The following is a 16,879-nucleotide window of genomic DNA, read 5'->3' as shown; positions in this document are numbered from 1 at the left end:
TATTAGCCACAGCGTAGTGTTGGAACTCTGTCTGGGGCAGTGATGCTCTGTATTCGTGGTGCTTGGGAGGGGCAACAGTGTGAGAACTTCTAGTATCCTGGCCCCACTGATGGACCTCCTGATGGCACCTGGGTTTTTTGGCCACTGTGTGACACAGAGTGTTGGACTGGATGGGCCATTGGCCTGATCCAACATGGCTTCTCTTATGTTCACTACTGAAAGAAGACATTTTGTTTTGCAAGCTGGAAACACTCATCTGTTTGGGCAGTCTACTTGGTTGAATTATGTCTCCTCCTGGCAAAAATTGGGCTACATGATCCCTGGGGGTTTAAGCCAGTACATGGGAAGCCTTCAAGCCTGCAGGGCATCATGACCATGTTTGTGCACCAGACCCTCTGAGAACCCTACCATTATGGTGGCTCCTTATTTTCTGAATTATGCTGGCCAACCAAATAATGCATGTTAAAGGAACTTGCTGCTCTCCTCTCTGCTTTGACCACTTTCATGCTACCTTCCACCTTGAGAAGATTCTCCCACGCTACCAATTTGTTGTGGGCTGATGCAACTAATGACGCTCCAGGTACCAGAAGCTCCACTGGGTCCCCTTTTTACAGACAAGCCACAGCCAGGTTAATCTGTGTCAAAATACCCAGTCCAGGTCACTGTGTAGAGTTGTACATGAAGAACTTTTTTGTGGGAAGAAGGAGAGGAGCAAACTTTCCACCAACATGGAGGACAAACCTAGCTGTACCCTCTTCCTTATCTCAGCTTTGGGTGGAAGATGCTGCCAGCAGATTGTGCCTCAGCTTGCTCAGGAACCTAAAATGGAATTTACTCACTCTACTCTATGCAAATAGTTGCAAGTAACTTCTTGACGCAGAAGCCTCATAAGCTAGCTTAGGAGGCACATTGTTTTTTGCGTCATTTAATGTGTTGCGTTAATGTTTATGTTTCGCTTCAATTCCATTTTTAGACTTTTGCTCGGTTTTACATCCCTAATCTCTATTGCATGGTTTGCCGAATGTCCCATCCTGCTGTGACTTGCTGTGTTGTACTCCACCTTGAGTCCAAGTGAAAAAGGCGGACTAAAAATAACATAAATAAAAACGACAGACATAAAAACATTTTTCCGGCTGATTCATACATTCAGGATTTTGTTTATTAATGTCACCTTGTCTTTTGCACCCTCACATGGATTTGACTTATCGATTTTGGGACCCAATTTCCTCAGCAAGCGGTATTGAAGGGCGACGGGGGCTGAATGATTCAGCTAAAGCACTTGAGTAGGACTGTCCAAAAAAAGAAACTGCAACACACAGGAAAATATACAGAGATGTGTACATGGAAAACGGCTGCATCAAAAACCATCTGCACAATTCAAGCACTGATTCAAGCCCTCACGGAGAAGAGAGGCAATTCACACACACTTTCGACTCGGCACCGGATATTACATTGAGAGGATGCAGCTGTATTCTACCCCACTTGGGTTGCATGAAAATACTCTTTGGACAGAACAACCATCATGATAATTCAGAGGGAAGCCAGGGACGCCTTGCTTTGGGGGGGTGACATCTTAGAAACAAACCCAATATGCTTCCCGTGCTACATTCCCACCCCCCATCCCCAAAAAAGCAGACCTGCTTTCTCAGAGAAACCAAGCAAGCATCTTTGTTGCTATCTATTAACCCAGAGGTTATGCCTATTGAGCAGGGTTTTTTTTTTGTAGCAGGAACTCCTTTGCATATTAGGCCACACCCCTCTTATGTAGCCAATCCTTCAAGAGCTTACAGGGCTCTTCTTACAGGGCCTGCTGTAAGCTCTTGGAGGATTGGCTACATCAGGGGTGCGTGGCCTAATATCCAAAGGAGTTCTTGCTACGAAAAAAAAGCCCTACTGTTGAGGCAGATGGGACGTTCCACTTGTACAGGCGGCTGAAAGGGTGGTCGAGATGCAGCGTTCGGCATGGTACGTGAGTTACAAAACAACAGCCTGTTCGGTTACGCCTCAAGCCACAAGAGTGAAACCTACTTGAAGCTGATCAGAGACGTGACTTCCCTGGGATTGTAGCCTGGGGGGTGGGGCGGGGAGAGAAATAAATAAGCATATGTAGAATGCCTGGCCCCTTCCGACAATGCTATCATCAAAAGAATGTGAAGTCAAAGATATGGCAGTACTGACAATTAAATGCTGATTCAAACCACACGTCTGCGATTTGACTTTTTTCTTTTTTTACAAGTTTGGGCTTACTTCCCCGCAAGGGCAGTTATCGTTTTTCTTAGATCCAGTCTTTTCTCCTGGTCAGGGCGCCGAGTCTGTTTTCTGCTTACAGGTCGATACTTCCACCATTCTAAGTTTAAAAAAAAGGCTTAATACTGCATCTTTCCTACAAAAAGTATCCCTGTTAAAACTCCAAAGTGAGACTGTTGATTTCCCTCCCCCAACAATCTCACAAAAGTACTTTTTTTGAGGGGGGGGGGAGTTTTTCCACGTTGCATGAGCTTCTCACTTACTGGTACATGCTGGTTTCGTCAACGGCAGGATGTTTTCGCGGAGTGAAGTCGGTGGTCCATTGCAACTTTTGGAGGGAGACCCTGTCTGTGCGGCTTCCAATGGGTTTGGGCAAAGGGCAGTAAATCCATCACGTAAACAGGAAGACAAGAAAGACTTAGGCTCTACAGCAGGGCACTAAAGGCAATAGGTCTTGCCCACGATGACCTTCGCAGATCACCCACCGACGCCTGCAACCCTCTTAGGCCTTCCAGCCGTCCTCCATTCACAGTCCCTTCTCATCTCTTTGAGGGGAAAAATGTGCTGTTTCAAAGGCTTGCAAATCAGTGCAATAAGAGACTCAATAAAACCCTTTCTTTAATTTCTTTACATGAAATAGACCTTTATACACCCTAGCAACTTGCTTTACGACTTTCTTATTTACACTAAACACAGTTGTACATATATATATATGTGTATATATATATATATATATGTATGTGTACAAGTATTTATACACACTTCAAACAGTAAGAAAATACAGGGCTTTTTCCTATAGCTAAAGATACTTCAAATGGGCCTTCACTCTCAATCTTAAGGGCCCTGTGCCGCAGAGGACCTTTGTTTCCACAGCCTTGGGCTCATCAGCCTCACGGAACACACCTTCTAACAACCGGCAGCTGCCTTTTACTGAGCCGAGGGGGAAACATCCCCCCCCCCCACGTCGGGGCTTCCATGGAGGTCACGAGTCCAACTCCAGTTGTTCGTGATGCTCGCTGGATCTTAACATCAGCTGCTGTTCGTAGAAAAGGCTCTTTGCATAGTTGATTTCTTGGGACAGCTTCACGGCGAGGGCCTCGGACTTCACGTGCACCTGCCATGAAATAAAGAAATAATAGTCAGTTTGGTGTAGTGCCTAAGTGTGCGGACTCTTATTGGGGAGAACCACGTTTGATTCCTGACTCTTCCACTTATTGCTGCTGGAATGGCCTTGGGCCAGCCATAGCTATTGCAGGAGTTGTCCTTGAAAGGGCAGCTGCTGTGAGAGCTCTCTCAGCCTCACCCACCTCACAGGGTTGCCTGTTGTGGGGGGAGAAGATATAGGAGAGTGCAAGCCGCCCTGAGTTTCTGATTCGGAGAGAAGGGTGGGGTATAAATCCGCAGTTGTCTTTTTCTAGTCATTGGTATAGGTCCCAAACAGCCCTGCCAGGATTAATGTAAATCATCCAGTTACAGGTTGCTTTAAAAATAATCAGATGAGGCTCCATCTTAAAATAAAAGTAATTAAAGCAGCCTGAGCAGCCCAGCTTATTTCAAGTGCGTGAGAACTTGGAAGCTAAGCAGGGGTGGCTTCGGTTAGTACTCGGATGGAAGACCACCAAGGAAGTCTGGGGTTGCCATGTGGAAGAAGACAATGGCGAATCACCTCCAATGGTCTTTTTCGTGGGACGCCCCATGGATGGGGTCAACCCTGAGTCAGCTGCGGCTCGAAGACACATTCTCCTTCAATTAAATTGTGGAATTCACTGCCAATGGGCGTAACAATGGCAGCAGCATGAATGGCTTTAAAGACGTATAAACAAATTCTTGAAGTTAGAGTCATCATTGGCTGTTAGTCATGGGTAGGGACTAATGGGAACCTTCATGTTCAGAGATGGTAAACCTCTTGAGTCCTAGTGTTAGGAGGCAATATCAGAGAAGTCTTGGCCTCTGTGCCCTGTCTGTTTGGCCCTCCAGGGCATCCGATTGGCTACTGTGTGAAACAGGATGCTGGACCAGATGGACCACTGATCTTTTCCAGCAGGGCCCATCCTTTGGATGTTCTTACTCAAGTTAGGTGTTCTGTTAGTGTTTCATGGTGTCAGGATACCTGCAAATATCAAAGAACAGACACAACCCCACCCTTACCTAAATTTATTTTAGCTCCTGATTGTTCAGTTCCTTCTGGGACTTGAAGGGGGGGGGGGGGCAGGTGTCTGACCAAGTCAGCCCCTCAGCTTGGGGCACCTCCCACAGAAGCACTGGATTCTGGGAAATGAAGGGAAAAACATCCCCAACCAAAATCCTCTTCCCCCCAGCCCACACCTAGAGAATATCTGATCGAAGGCAACAGCACTCTCCTCACCATGGGCTTCTGATGTGACGGGCCAGGCATAGACACACCGCTGCTTGAATTGACAGCTCTCTTGGTCAGCTGGATGTAGACCTTCCCGTGGTCCTTCGAGATAAGGCAATGGTAGAGGTCGCCATACTTGACCTCCAGGAAAATGGCCTCGCGGTCCACATAGTCCCCACTCTTGAGGAAATAAACAGCTTTGGAGGAAATGATCACGCAGTAGCTGTCGATATTCTCCACAGCGATGAAGCTGCAATAAAGGATTTATTTATCTATTTTTGTGGATTTATAGCCCGCCCTTTCCCATAATGGGCTCAGGACAGGTTCCAGCACAATAAAACAATCAAACTGACAGTAAAACAGTCAAACAGATAGTGATAAAACAATTGAACAGTTAGAAACAGATTAAAATCAGGATGCAAAGTCAGAGCCTTGTGCTCGGCTCTAGATTCTGATTCTAAACTCCCCCAAGCCTTTGGCGCTAGAAAACCTCCAAAGGATAAATTTCAATTGTCAAGGAAAAGAAAAAAGAAAAAGTCATGCAAAAGCAAAGAAAGGAAGGGAAGCCAGGATCTGCCATTTGCAAGGGTGAATTGCCACGAGTGACCAGGGATTACGCAGAGCTCCTTTTTCCGGAGTTAGTCTTCAGTGTGGCCCTTTGAAAAACAGCTTATGAAGCCCACTGTGCCCGCTCAGCCTAGAGAATTCACAGCCCCATCCAAGAGGGATATGAAGGCTGCTGAAGAGCTATTCCAGCTGGCTTAAGACATACTGCCCCTTTCATGCCCCTGTCCTTGGGTGGAGGAGAGAAGGGAACAGAAAACACCCACCAGATTTGGCTGGGCTAAACTAGGTGGTCCCTCTCACCAGTGGATGCTGTCTTACCAGGCTAAAAGGAGAAACCAAGGCTTGGCACATTTGACCTTGGAATCTAGGGGAGGGTGGAGCAGGGAGACCCACATTCTAGAAGGTAAACAGGTTTCCTAAGGCTCTGCGTGATACAAATGCAGAGTCGCGCTTACTGGAGGGGATCGGTGGGCGATGGTTGAACTTAATATACAAACATATGAAGCTGCCTTCTACTGAATCAGTCCAACTGGCAGTGGCTCTCCAGGGTCTTTCCCATCACCTACCGCCTGGTCCTTTTAACGACATGTCGGGAACTAAACCTGGGGACCTTCTGCATGCAAAAGCTGGGGCTCTAACGATGAGCCACAGCCCCTCCCCTTAACCCTTCTCCTTCTGCCCTACAACCCTACACTTCAGCAGGAGAAAGAAAGGTTGGACTCTTTTTGCAGGGTTTACGGAGGCATCAAAGCAGGGGATGGTACCCTGGCTTCCATTGGGGTACACGATTTCCACTGTCCGGTAGTTTCACACCCTGATATTGAGGGTGACTGTGAAACAGGAGGCTGGGGACTTGCGCCTGCTCATGCTGGAAGAAACAATTCTCCCAGCATGTTTAGGTGAGCAGAAACAGTCTGGGAGCGCTCAAGCGCTCAAAGGCAAACAGCATGCCCACCCAGACCAGGGAGCAGCTTACAATCTCCTGTAGACAATGTGATGCTCAAATCGATCTGTTGATCCAAAAAGGCATGGGTCTCCTTCCTTTCATTATTATTTTTTAAATGCTGGGCTTCTTATTCTCATGCATGTTCACCTCATCTTTCTTCCACTGTCTACAAGACAGCTTTCTCAATAAACTAAACGGCAAGCGTGAAGTCGAGCAACCCCAATCTAGCCAGGAGGATCTGATGCGACTTGACGCATCGCAAGTAAAGATGACAAATCAATCCCTTTCAAGAAAGATCTACCGTCCAAAGGTTATGGAAAGAGGAAGGCGGATGTTGCACAGGCACCAGGCCTAGCTGGATAACAGTGAGCAGACAAGGAAGAGGAGCCTGAGGAAAGAACAGCCTGTCGATGGCTATCAGCAGGGGATGGAGTCAGTGGCAGGACACCTCCAAGGAGGAAGACTGCAGATTTATACCCCGCCTTTCTCTCTGAATCAGAGACTCGGAGCAGCTTACAATTTCCTTTATCTTCTTCCCCCACAACAGACACCCTGTGAGGTGGGTGCGGCTGAGAGAGCTCTCCTGGAAGCTGCCTTTTCAAGAACAGCTCTAAGAGAGTTATGACTGACCCAAGGCCTTTCCAACAGCTGCAAGTGGAGGAGTGGGGACTCAACCCGGTTCTCCCAGATAAGAGTCTGCACACTTAACCACCACACCAAACTGGCTCTCCAGTAAGCTAGCCTGAGGACAAAAGCCTACACTTTGGGGTCCCAGTTAACTTAGGGACCACACAAGCCATTTGCAAAAGTGTGCTAAAATTCCAAAAAGTCTAGTGTTTTTTGTTTTTTTAAAAAAAGAAGAAAATAGCCCTTAGCAAACAATAAAAGGGACAGACACAATGTTGTTATTCTGCCATTGGCAGAGAGAAGCAATTTCCTCTATGTCTGGAGACAGGGTGCATCAGGCATGCAAGGGAGGAAATTCCACAATTTGCACACATGCCCCGCTCCCCCTGCCTCAGGAAAGACAGAAGTTTCACTTGTAGTGGTGCAGAACTGCTCCACCACCAAGTTTGGTTTGCCAGCTCTGGGCTGGGAAATAACTGAAGATTTGGGGGGCAAAGCTTGCAGATTTTTTTGGGGGGAGGGAATCTTAGCAGAGTATAAAGCTACAGAGTCCACGCCCCCCCCCCAAAGCAGTCATTTTCTCTGGGGGAACTGGAGAGATCTCCAGGCCCCACCTGGATATTGGAAACACTAATGCCATATTATTCTGATGGAAAGAGGGGAGGCTTGGTGTGGGGGCTTACTATGGCTTGAAATTCAGAGCATATTCCACAAAAGACTGGCTAATCAGTCTGTATAGGAGGCTTTGGGATGGGTTGGGACTGCATACCTGGAATGTGGCTGTGTTTAACAGCGGGGGAGGGGGGGAGGCCCACCTTCCTGCTACAAATAACCAAATGGGTTTGACTAATTTTTTACAAAAAGGAATCTCAGTCGATTCAACTATAGGCCAGGCATACCAGAGAAGGAGAGTTGGTATTTATACCCCACTTTTCACTACCGGAAGCAATCTCAGAGCGGCTTACAGTCTCCTTCCCTTCCTCTCCCCACGACAGACACCCTGCTGTGAGGTGGGGCTGAGAGAATGATGACTGACCCAAGGTCACCCAGCTGGCTGCATGTGGAGGAGCAGGTAATCAAACCCGGTTCTCCAGATTAGAGTCTGCCGCTCTTAACCACTACACTGAGCTGGCTCTCAATATACGGACAGGTAGCCCTCTAAGCGCAAGAGCCGCTTTTGCAAACTTGCTTGTTGGAAAATCCCAAACGAGAGCTCTGTGTTTTATTCTGAGTCACCCATCATTGTTCGTTTTCCCCTTGTTGACATGTACCTTCCCCTCCGGGACACGTTGCCAAAACCTTCTGGTGAACCCTGAAGAGAGTTTTTTGCTGTGTCTCGCTCCAACCCCACCCTTTCTCTGCATTTATAGCCATGTCTTAAAAATTGCCAAAAAGAGAAAAAAAAAACAAGCAAAACCCAAAACATGGTCTGTGCAGAACAAAGTAGAGGCAAGAAAAGTCTCCAAAGAATATATAGGCTCTCCCCCCCCACCTCCCCCCAACAAAACCTCGACCATCAGGAAGTAATTTAATTACACAACAACATTTTCCAGAAGTGAAACAGTGGGTCTCGCTGGAAAAAAATGTGGAAACATTTAACCAGAACAGTAGAGCGAGGTATTAAAAGCTCGCTTTTATGGATTTAACTCTGAAGAAAATATGCAAATCGTTAAGCCCTTTCAGTCATTCCTTAAAAAAAAAATCACAATAGCAGGATAAAAGTCAAGAGGCCTCATGTTCGTAGCCTGCTTCCCACGACAGGAACTGGGGCTGGTTTCATGACCTGGATGCCTGAAAAGTTCGAGATCCACCAAGCAACTTAGTGGAGGGCTGAAGGGGCAAGAGGGGTTGGAGAGGCTTGAAGAAGACCTGGAGGACCCATGTTAAAATCCTCGTGCTGCTGTGAAGGTTGGTGGGTGAGGCTGGGCAGTCACACCCTCTCAGCTAGCCTACCTCACAGGATTGTTGTGAGGATAGAAAAGGGGGAGGGGAGAAGCATATTTTCTGCTGAGTGCCTCAAAGGGAAGAAGATGATGATGATGAAGAAGAACAAGATGATGATGATAATATTGGATTTATATCCCGCCTAATATTCTGAATCTCAGAGAGATCGCAATCTCATTTTACCTTTTCCCCACCCCACAACAGACACCCTGTGAGGTGTCCAATATCATCATCTTCTTCCTCTTGCATAAAGTCTAGAAAACAAGACAGAGACATGGGAGTGCAACCTGGGAATTAAATTCTTTCCAACTGTTTTCATTTGGGGGGGGAGGAGGGGGTGAAGAAGAGCAGGACAAACAGGCCAAGGTGACGAAAGAGCGGAGCATAAGAGAACATAAGAGAAACCATGTTGGATCAGGCCATCCAGTCCAACACTCTGTGTCATACAGTGGCCAATATATATGTGTGTGTGTATACACACACACACACACACATATATACTGTGGCTAATAGCCACTGATGGACCTATGCTCCATATTTTTATCCAATCCCCTCTTAAAGCTGGCTATGCTTGTAGCCGCCACCACCTCCTGTGGCAGTGAATTCCACATGTTAATCACCCTTTGGGTGAAGAAGTACTTCCTTTTATCCGTTCTAATCTGACTGCTCAGCAATTTCACTGAATGCCCACAAGTTCTTGTATTGTGAGAAAGGGAGAAAAGGACTTCTTTCTCTACTTTCTCCATCCCATGCATTATCTTGTAAACCTCTATCATGTCACCCCGCAGTCGACGTTTCTCCAAGCTAAAGAGCCCCAAGCGTTTTAACCTTTCTTCATAGGGAAAGTGTTCCAACCCTTTAATCATTCTAGTTGCCCTTTTCTGCACTTTTCCCAATGCTATAATATCCTTTCTGAGGTGCGGTGACGAGAATTGCACACAGTATTCCAAATGAGACCGCACCATCGATTTATACAGGGGCATTATGATACTGGCTGATTTGTTTTCAATTCCCTTCCTAATAATTCCCAGCATGGCGTTGGCCTTTTTTATTGCAATCGCACACTGTCTTGACATTTTCAGTGAGTTATCTCACTGGAACGGCTAAAGCCAATGGGAATCACAGCAGTGGTGTTGCGACCAGCTGACTCTAGCCTGTGAGTGGCCTTCAAAAGAAAGGGAAAAGTCATCCGACAAGGAGATGACCGGGACAGCTTCTGGAAAGAAATAATGTTGTGCCAAGTGAGGACTCCTTTCCCACCTTGTCTTTTTTGCAGTCTAGGACTGGCACGATATACACCAAATACCTTAACAAAGGGAGCACACGGGTACTTACAACTCGTCCTGGATGTTGTCTGCCAGTTTGAAGAGCTGCTCCTGCCCTTCTGCCTGGCTCTCGGAATAGCGGGGCAAGAGCCCCTGCGGCCCCCGGCAGCACCGAGGCTTTCTCACTCTCTCCGCCTGCGTCCTGCCAAAGACACACAAGAGTCGGTTTAGAAACAGGGAACTCGAGGAACGGCACACAGGAAAGTTCGGTGGCAAAGCTGAACAAAGCTCTCGCTTTTAACGTTCTGAGGACGGCGAGGCCATGCCCTCCAACACAGGTCAGAGGAAAAAGAGGGGCATCCACGCAACATCCCTTGCCTCAGGCCACAGGGTCACCCTCCAAAGTGTCGCCTCAACATATTGCGGAAAGCTCTGCCGGCTGTGTTCATTCACTGCGGGCTAACCTGCTGTCCGCTGCTGCAGAAAAGCACAAGAGGGTGTTTGTTGCATACTCCTGCACTGAGCCAAAGGGAATAGACTAGACCAGGGGTCCCCAACCCATGGGCCGCGGACTGGTATCAGTCCATGGCCTTTTAGCAACCAGACTGCGGAGTGAGGCAGAGGCACCGCACCACCCCTTCAGCCCGGGATCTGAGCGGATGCAAGAGGCAGTGAGGCCTTGCTTCAAAGAAGATGAAGAAGATATTGGATTTATATCCCGCCCTCCACTCCGAATCTCAGTCTCAGAGCGGTTCACTATCTCCTTTATCTTCCTCCCCCACAACAGACACCCTGTGAGCTGGGTGGGGCTGAGAGGACTCTCACAGCAGCTGCCCTTTCAAGGACAACCTTTGCCAGAGCTATGGCTGACCCAAGGCCATTCCAGCAGGTGCAAGTGGAGGAGTGGGGAATCAAACCCAGTTCTCCCAGATAAGAGTCTGCACACTTAATCACTACAGCAAATTGGCTCACCTCTTTCATCCGCCTGGGGCCTGGGTGAGCGGGAAGGGGCAGCGCAGCAGCAACCTTCACCTACCCCTCATTTGACAACCCCCAGGGCAGGGGCGGGGCAGGCAGCCTGGTGCGGCAAAAACCTCAGCACCACCACTCCACCGGTCCGTGGAAAAATGGTCCTCCATGAAACCGTTCCCTGGTGCCAAAAATGTTGGGAGCCACTGGACTAGACCACCACCAAAGCTCCCATCCAATCCCAATCTTGTATGGTCAAAGCACAGAGGATGAATAAAAAGGGGAAGACCAACTCAACCCTCATGTCTTGTGGCTCTTAAACATCTGATGTTTGTTCTATGTGGCTCTTACATGAGGCAAGTTTGGCCACCCCGGCGTGGACAATGCTGACTTTGACAGACCAAGGGTTTGAACTCCATATAAGACAGCCTGATGTGCATTCAAGGTTAAGAGGGAGGCAAAGAGCCCTCTGTCCATATATGCAATGCAGTTTCCCCCAAAAGCTCACCGACAAGGCTGTACCGTGGGGCTCTGTCTCCTCTCAAACCTTGCAGCAGAGGAGAACGAACCGGGTGTGAGCAACCTGGAAGAAGGGGCGGGATATAAACACGAGCGATGAAGCAGCTCAAGATTCCAGGGTGCTTAGTGGTCACTCGGATCAATGTTCCCTTTAACCTGCAGAGTCTTGTGAGCAAAAATTCTACTTTGTGAGCTACTGCCATTAAAGCTGTGAGCTACTGCATCAATTAGTGTGCTCTGGGGTCGTTCTTCCTGAGCGAAGACATAATGTGTGAGCTGGAGGCTAAAAATCTGCGAGCTAGCTCACGCTAACTCAGCTTAAAGGGAACACTGACTAGGATACCTCCAGTAAACAGGCAGCTGACCCACCCACCACGGACTCATGCTTGTGGGGTTTCCTGGATGCTATCCTAAATTTTACTTTGGTGGAAAGCCAGTCCTGCTCTCATTCTCTGCTCTGTCTCCCGCGGCTTCACTGCCAGCATCTTGGGGATTCCCTCTGCAGAAAGGTGTCCCTCCAAATGCACGACTATTGGGCTGCCAAATCGGGGTTGGGAAATTCCTGGAGATCTGGGGGGTGGAGTCTGGGAAGGGCGGGGTTTGTAGAAGGGTGGGGCTCTCAGCAGGATATAAATATCACGGACCGCACACCCTCCAAAGCAGTCATTTTCTCCTGGGGAACTGATTGTTGTAGTCTGGGGATCAGTCGTCATTCCAGGAAATCTCCTGGCTCCGCTCGGAGGTTGGAAGCCCTATAGCCGAGCCACAGTCTTGGCCATTTATTTTGGGCCCCTGCCTGTTCTTGCTTTCCTCTCCTAGACTGAAGGGCGGCTGCTGTCCATTTGATCCAAAGAGCCTTGCTTCGCACTGAGCTTTCTGCTTAAACCTTTTGGCAGAGGCACACACGAGCGACTGGCTTTTTGCAGATGTTTTCTCCAGGGGCTAGTTTCCTCCCTCCAACTGCCCCCTCCCCTCCTCAGCAATGTGGGTTCTAGTGGTGAAGAAGCACAGGCCCTTCTTTCATTGCCTCACTCCGCCTCCTCAAGCGCTCCTTTCGCCTGCATCGGCGGCATTACGGGGCTCCGACACCAAAGGAAAAGGTTCCCGGCTGAACTCGACTGTGCATATACTGCCGTCACGTAAAGGAACATTTGCTGCAATGCAACCGCCAGGGGAGGGTGGGATACAAATGTAATAAAATGAAATAAAGAAAAAGAAGACTGCAGATTTATACCGCACCCTTCTCTCTGAATCAGAGACTCAAAGCGGCTTACAATCTCCTATATCTTCTCCCCCCACAACAGACAACCCTGTGAGATGGGTGGGGCTGAGAGGGCTCTCACAGCCAGTGTTCCCTCTAAGCTTAGTGTGAGCTAGCTCACAGACTTTTAGCCTCCAGCTCACGCATTTCTGCCTTAGCTCAGGAAAAATGGCCCCAGAGAACAATAATTTATGCAGTGGCTCACAACTTTACTGCCAGTAGCTCACAAAGTAGCATTTTTGCTCATGAGACCCTGCAGCTTAGAGGGAACGGCGGCTGCCCTTTCAAGGACAACTCCTGTGAGAGCTATGGCTAACCCAAGGCCATTCCAGCAGCTGCAGGTGGAGGAGCGGGGAATCAAACCCGGTTCTCCCAGATAAGAGTCCGCACACTTAATCACTACACCATCCTTGTCTACTCTGACTGACGGGGACTTTCTGGGGCTTCAGTCAGAGGACTTCCCCATCATCTACTGCTTGGTCCTTTTAAACTTGGATATGCCAGGGATTAAACTAGGGGCTTTCTGTGTGGTAGGCAGATACTCAGCCACTGAGCCATGGCCTCTCCTAGCAGAAGCCTGGTGGCAATCCTTCTCATCCCTCATTTCATACAGTAAAACAGTAAAAGAGATCCACAAGTCAAGGATTCGGTGGCACTTCAACTCCTCTTACCTCCTCCCTTTCTCTCCTGGTTTCCCTTCCCCTCCCTGGTTGCTTCTTTGGTCAGTTTGTGGAGATGGAGGAGTGGGGGAATCAAACCGGGCTCTCCCAGATAAGAGTCCGCACACTTAACCACTACACCAAGCTGGCTCTCTAAATAAAATAAATAAAAACCTCCTGACATTTTGTAGCAGACGCAAGCAAGCCTGTAATACTAGGACATTCTACAGGTCATTCTTTCGTAAAGCCACCCCTAAGTTGGAAGTGACTTGATATCACTTCACACACAGCCACAGCACACACAGCTGCCGGGCAACTGTGGGCACCTCTCTATCCCACCAATGCGACATTTCTCACTTCGCTGTTGCTCGTTAGTTCCAGGATGCTCAGCCAGGCAATCGAGGCATCTCATGGTGATGGTAACGGGGTGGTCAACGGCAATTCTAAATTGCGTCCCGCTGGTATTAACAAGAGTTGTCTTAATTGGGGCAGGCCACCAATTTCTGGCAAACTGGTCCCTCTAGCCTGGATGGACAACAGCATTCCACACAACTAATTCCCGCCCCCCATCCACAATCTGCCCTGCAGTCTCATGCTATTGCTCAGTAAACAACCAGCCACCTCTGAAGGAAATCCAAATCCACGGAGCAGAAATGAATCCTGGTGTGCCCCTCATCTGCGTCACATTAAACTCAACTCAACACATTTGCTGATTTGCTCTTAATGGGAACATAAAAGCAGCACAAGGGAGAAATGCCCTCGCGTCCACCCATCGCAGCGGGGAAGAGTGTTGGTGAATGGAGGCAATAAAAAAGAAGAGCTGGAGAGCGGTGATTCTGCAGGACAGAGCGCCACTGTTCAGGCCGAGCTGGGCATGAGGGGGAAAGCGTTGCGCCAAGCAATATGTGCCGACCCAAAACACTTCCCTGGGCTGACTTGTTGGCTATTAAAACAAGCCACGATATTCGAGGGGGATTTCCATCATTTCAGAATGCGACACACAAAAAAAAACATTCCTCTTACTGCTTGACACGTTAGTGCCAAATTGTTTTGCATCTTCAGAGAGTCAAAATTCTAGTCCAATTACCAGTTAATTTATCCTTAGAAGATATTTATTTATCTTAGCGAACTGGATGTTATCTTAAATGCTAAATAAGATGCTCTACAATGTTATATACGATAGTATTTTATGCACAGTAGAATTTTGTTTTATATGGAATTAATCTACTTGATACTACTTCACCCAACAAAGTTCTGTATAACTTGGAATTTCTAAAATAAACTTATCACATGTTAAAAAAAAAAAGACAAGAAACTCAGGGTGGTAACTAGTTCTTCCTGTTGGTTTAAGGCCTTGGCAGGGACTCTGCCACCGTGTTCTTATCCAGGTGGTCACACAGTTTGGTCTTGAAAAGCATGCAGAGCTAATAGGATGGCCCTGAGCTACAAGAATCCTGAGACCTGACCAGCAACCATGCTCCCTGGGTTAGCTGGGCAACTATGAAGACTAAAGGTCTGTGTCAGGCATTACTCCTTGACAGGGCCGGTCCTAGACTATCTGGCAACCAAGGCAAAACTAACTTCTAGAGCTGCCCCTGCACTGATAACATCACTGAGTCACAAGGGCGATGCCCAGTTTTGTGCATCCAGAAAGCCGGCACCCTAGGCAATCGCCTAGTTTGCCTAGTGACGAGGCTGGCCCTGCGCCTTGAAGCAAACCTCGAGGGATCTGGTCGCCAATGCAAAGATACACAAAGGTCCCTGTGAGATAACCACAAATGGCCTTGAAAAGGGAGCAACTTTCTCCAGAGACCTAGTGCAGAAGTATGCCCTTTTCACAAGACCCTGACCAGAGACCATCAAGACCAGAAGCTGGACCAAAACCATAATGTCTGCTTTCTTGACATCTCATGGAGGACATCAAATCCCAGACCTCTATCATTCTCCTGAAGCAAGTGTCCTGTGCTGAGGTGTGTCCTGGACTCCCATATGCATGGCTTCCAAGGCACTCTTGCCCATGTTCACAACAGCTTCAAGATGTCAAAAACCAGGGGTTGTTTTGTAGAAAAATAGGTGGTAGAGCTCATTAGCATAACTCATTAGTATATGCTGCCCTCCACCTGCTAAAAGCAATCTGACACAAGAAAGGAGAGCCCCAGGCAAGAGAGGCCTGCTTGGGCTGGCTAGAGATCCAGCCAGCCCAAGCAGGTCTCGCTTACCCGGGGCTCTCTCCTTGGCCACCCCGCCCCCTTCAAAAGGCCAGCAAGCCGCCCGCCACCCAAAATGACATAAGAAGTAGAGAAAGGGTGGTGTGGGCTTCTCCAGGGATTACTGAGGGTTGCTGGGGGCATGGCAAAGCCCCTGGAGGCAGGCTGGCTGCCAGCTCTCCTAATCCAGGGATTGTTATGTAGCTGCATCTACTATTCAATGGACAAGGTAGGTGGGGAGGAGGAGGGGGAACCCTCAGAAAGGTTCAGGAGCTGTGCTCCTGTCAGCTCCTGCTGAATTCAAGGCCTATCAAAAACCAAATACACAACAAAGATCTCTGTAGGACAGTAATATTTATATCCAGGGCTTTTTTTTTAGAAAAAGCCCAACATAAGCTCACTTGCATATTAGGCCACACACCCTGACAGCACCATTGTTTCACACAGGGCTTCTTTGTAGAAAAAGCCCAGCAGGAACTCATTTGCATATTAAGCCACACCTCCTGACACAGAGCCAGCCTGTGTGTTCCTGCTCAAAAAGCCCTGTCTATATCCAATATTGCAGCATGCAATTATTTCATAAGAAACGATAACAATTTTACATCAGTAAATATGCTAGCCATAAATACAATTATTTCATGAAATGCAATAAACACAGTTATTACTATACAAAGTACATCGCTCCTAAGAGCTGAAATCAGTCTACTGTAGACACGTTCAGCAACACCACAAAAGATGTTATGAAAATTACAAATGACTGCCCTCCAATATAGCTATAAGTACAGCTCACAAAGATTCTCTATCAAATGAAGCTATTAAGGGGAGGATAAACAGTCAATAAACATCAGCGACCAGTGATCGATAGGCAGCCAGTTTCAAATGCTTTCTCAGCAGCTGATAGGAAAGTAAGACAATTTCCCCATGCCTTGCATACAGTGTCTCTATGAGGAAAAATAAATACAATGTGGAGCGCGACTTCCTCTGTCATTCACAACATTCTCTTCTCTAGTCAGCTTCAATAGGACACAGCGTTCAAGATGTTCAAGGCAGAACTGCACGGCCTGTACATCCCATCCCCACAGACTTTGAAGTTCTGGTCAAACTAAAACACTGCTCGTTTAATGGCCAGCAGTACCTTGATGAATACTGCTGGCCAAATGGAAGAGCCTTATACTTGAAGCACAGACTGCTCCAGGAGGGATGAAAAAAAGAGAGAGGTTTCCTGTTGTTGAGTTTGACTGGGATAGGGTGCTAAATCTCTGTCAGATTGATAAGATGCTGAACAGCCTGCGTAGCAGTAATTGTTACAACC

At 47.9% G+C, this 16,879-nt stretch overlaps 1 protein-coding gene across 1 annotated transcript in view; it reads right to left on the bottom strand.

Moving 5' to 3' along the window:
* Nucleotides 1-1,134: 1,134 nt before the first annotated feature.
* The window catches only part of VPS13D (vacuolar protein sorting 13 homolog D), a 158,350-nt gene continuing 142,605 nt past the window's right edge, over nt 1,135-16,879 (bottom strand). The window contains exons 68-70 of the mRNA XM_060259106.1: nt 10,023-10,154; nt 4,613-4,853; nt 1,135-3,361 (exon numbers count right to left, since the gene is read on the bottom strand). Coding sequence (XP_060115089.1) covers nt 3,230-3,361; nt 4,613-4,853; nt 10,023-10,154 — 505 coding nt within the window. The 3' untranslated portion in view covers nt 1,135-3,229. The remainder of the gene's footprint in view (nt 3,362-4,612; nt 4,854-10,022; nt 10,155-16,879) is intronic.

This window comes from Heteronotia binoei, chromosome 18 (assembly GCF_032191835.1).
Source record: "Heteronotia binoei isolate CCM8104 ecotype False Entrance Well chromosome 18, APGP_CSIRO_Hbin_v1, whole genome shotgun sequence".
In the NCBI taxonomy this organism is placed as follows: Eukaryota; Metazoa; Chordata; class Lepidosauria; order Squamata; family Gekkonidae; genus Heteronotia; species Heteronotia binoei.
The sequence above is the reverse complement of the archived record's forward strand: the minus strand, read 5'-3'. Positions and strand labels throughout refer to the sequence as shown.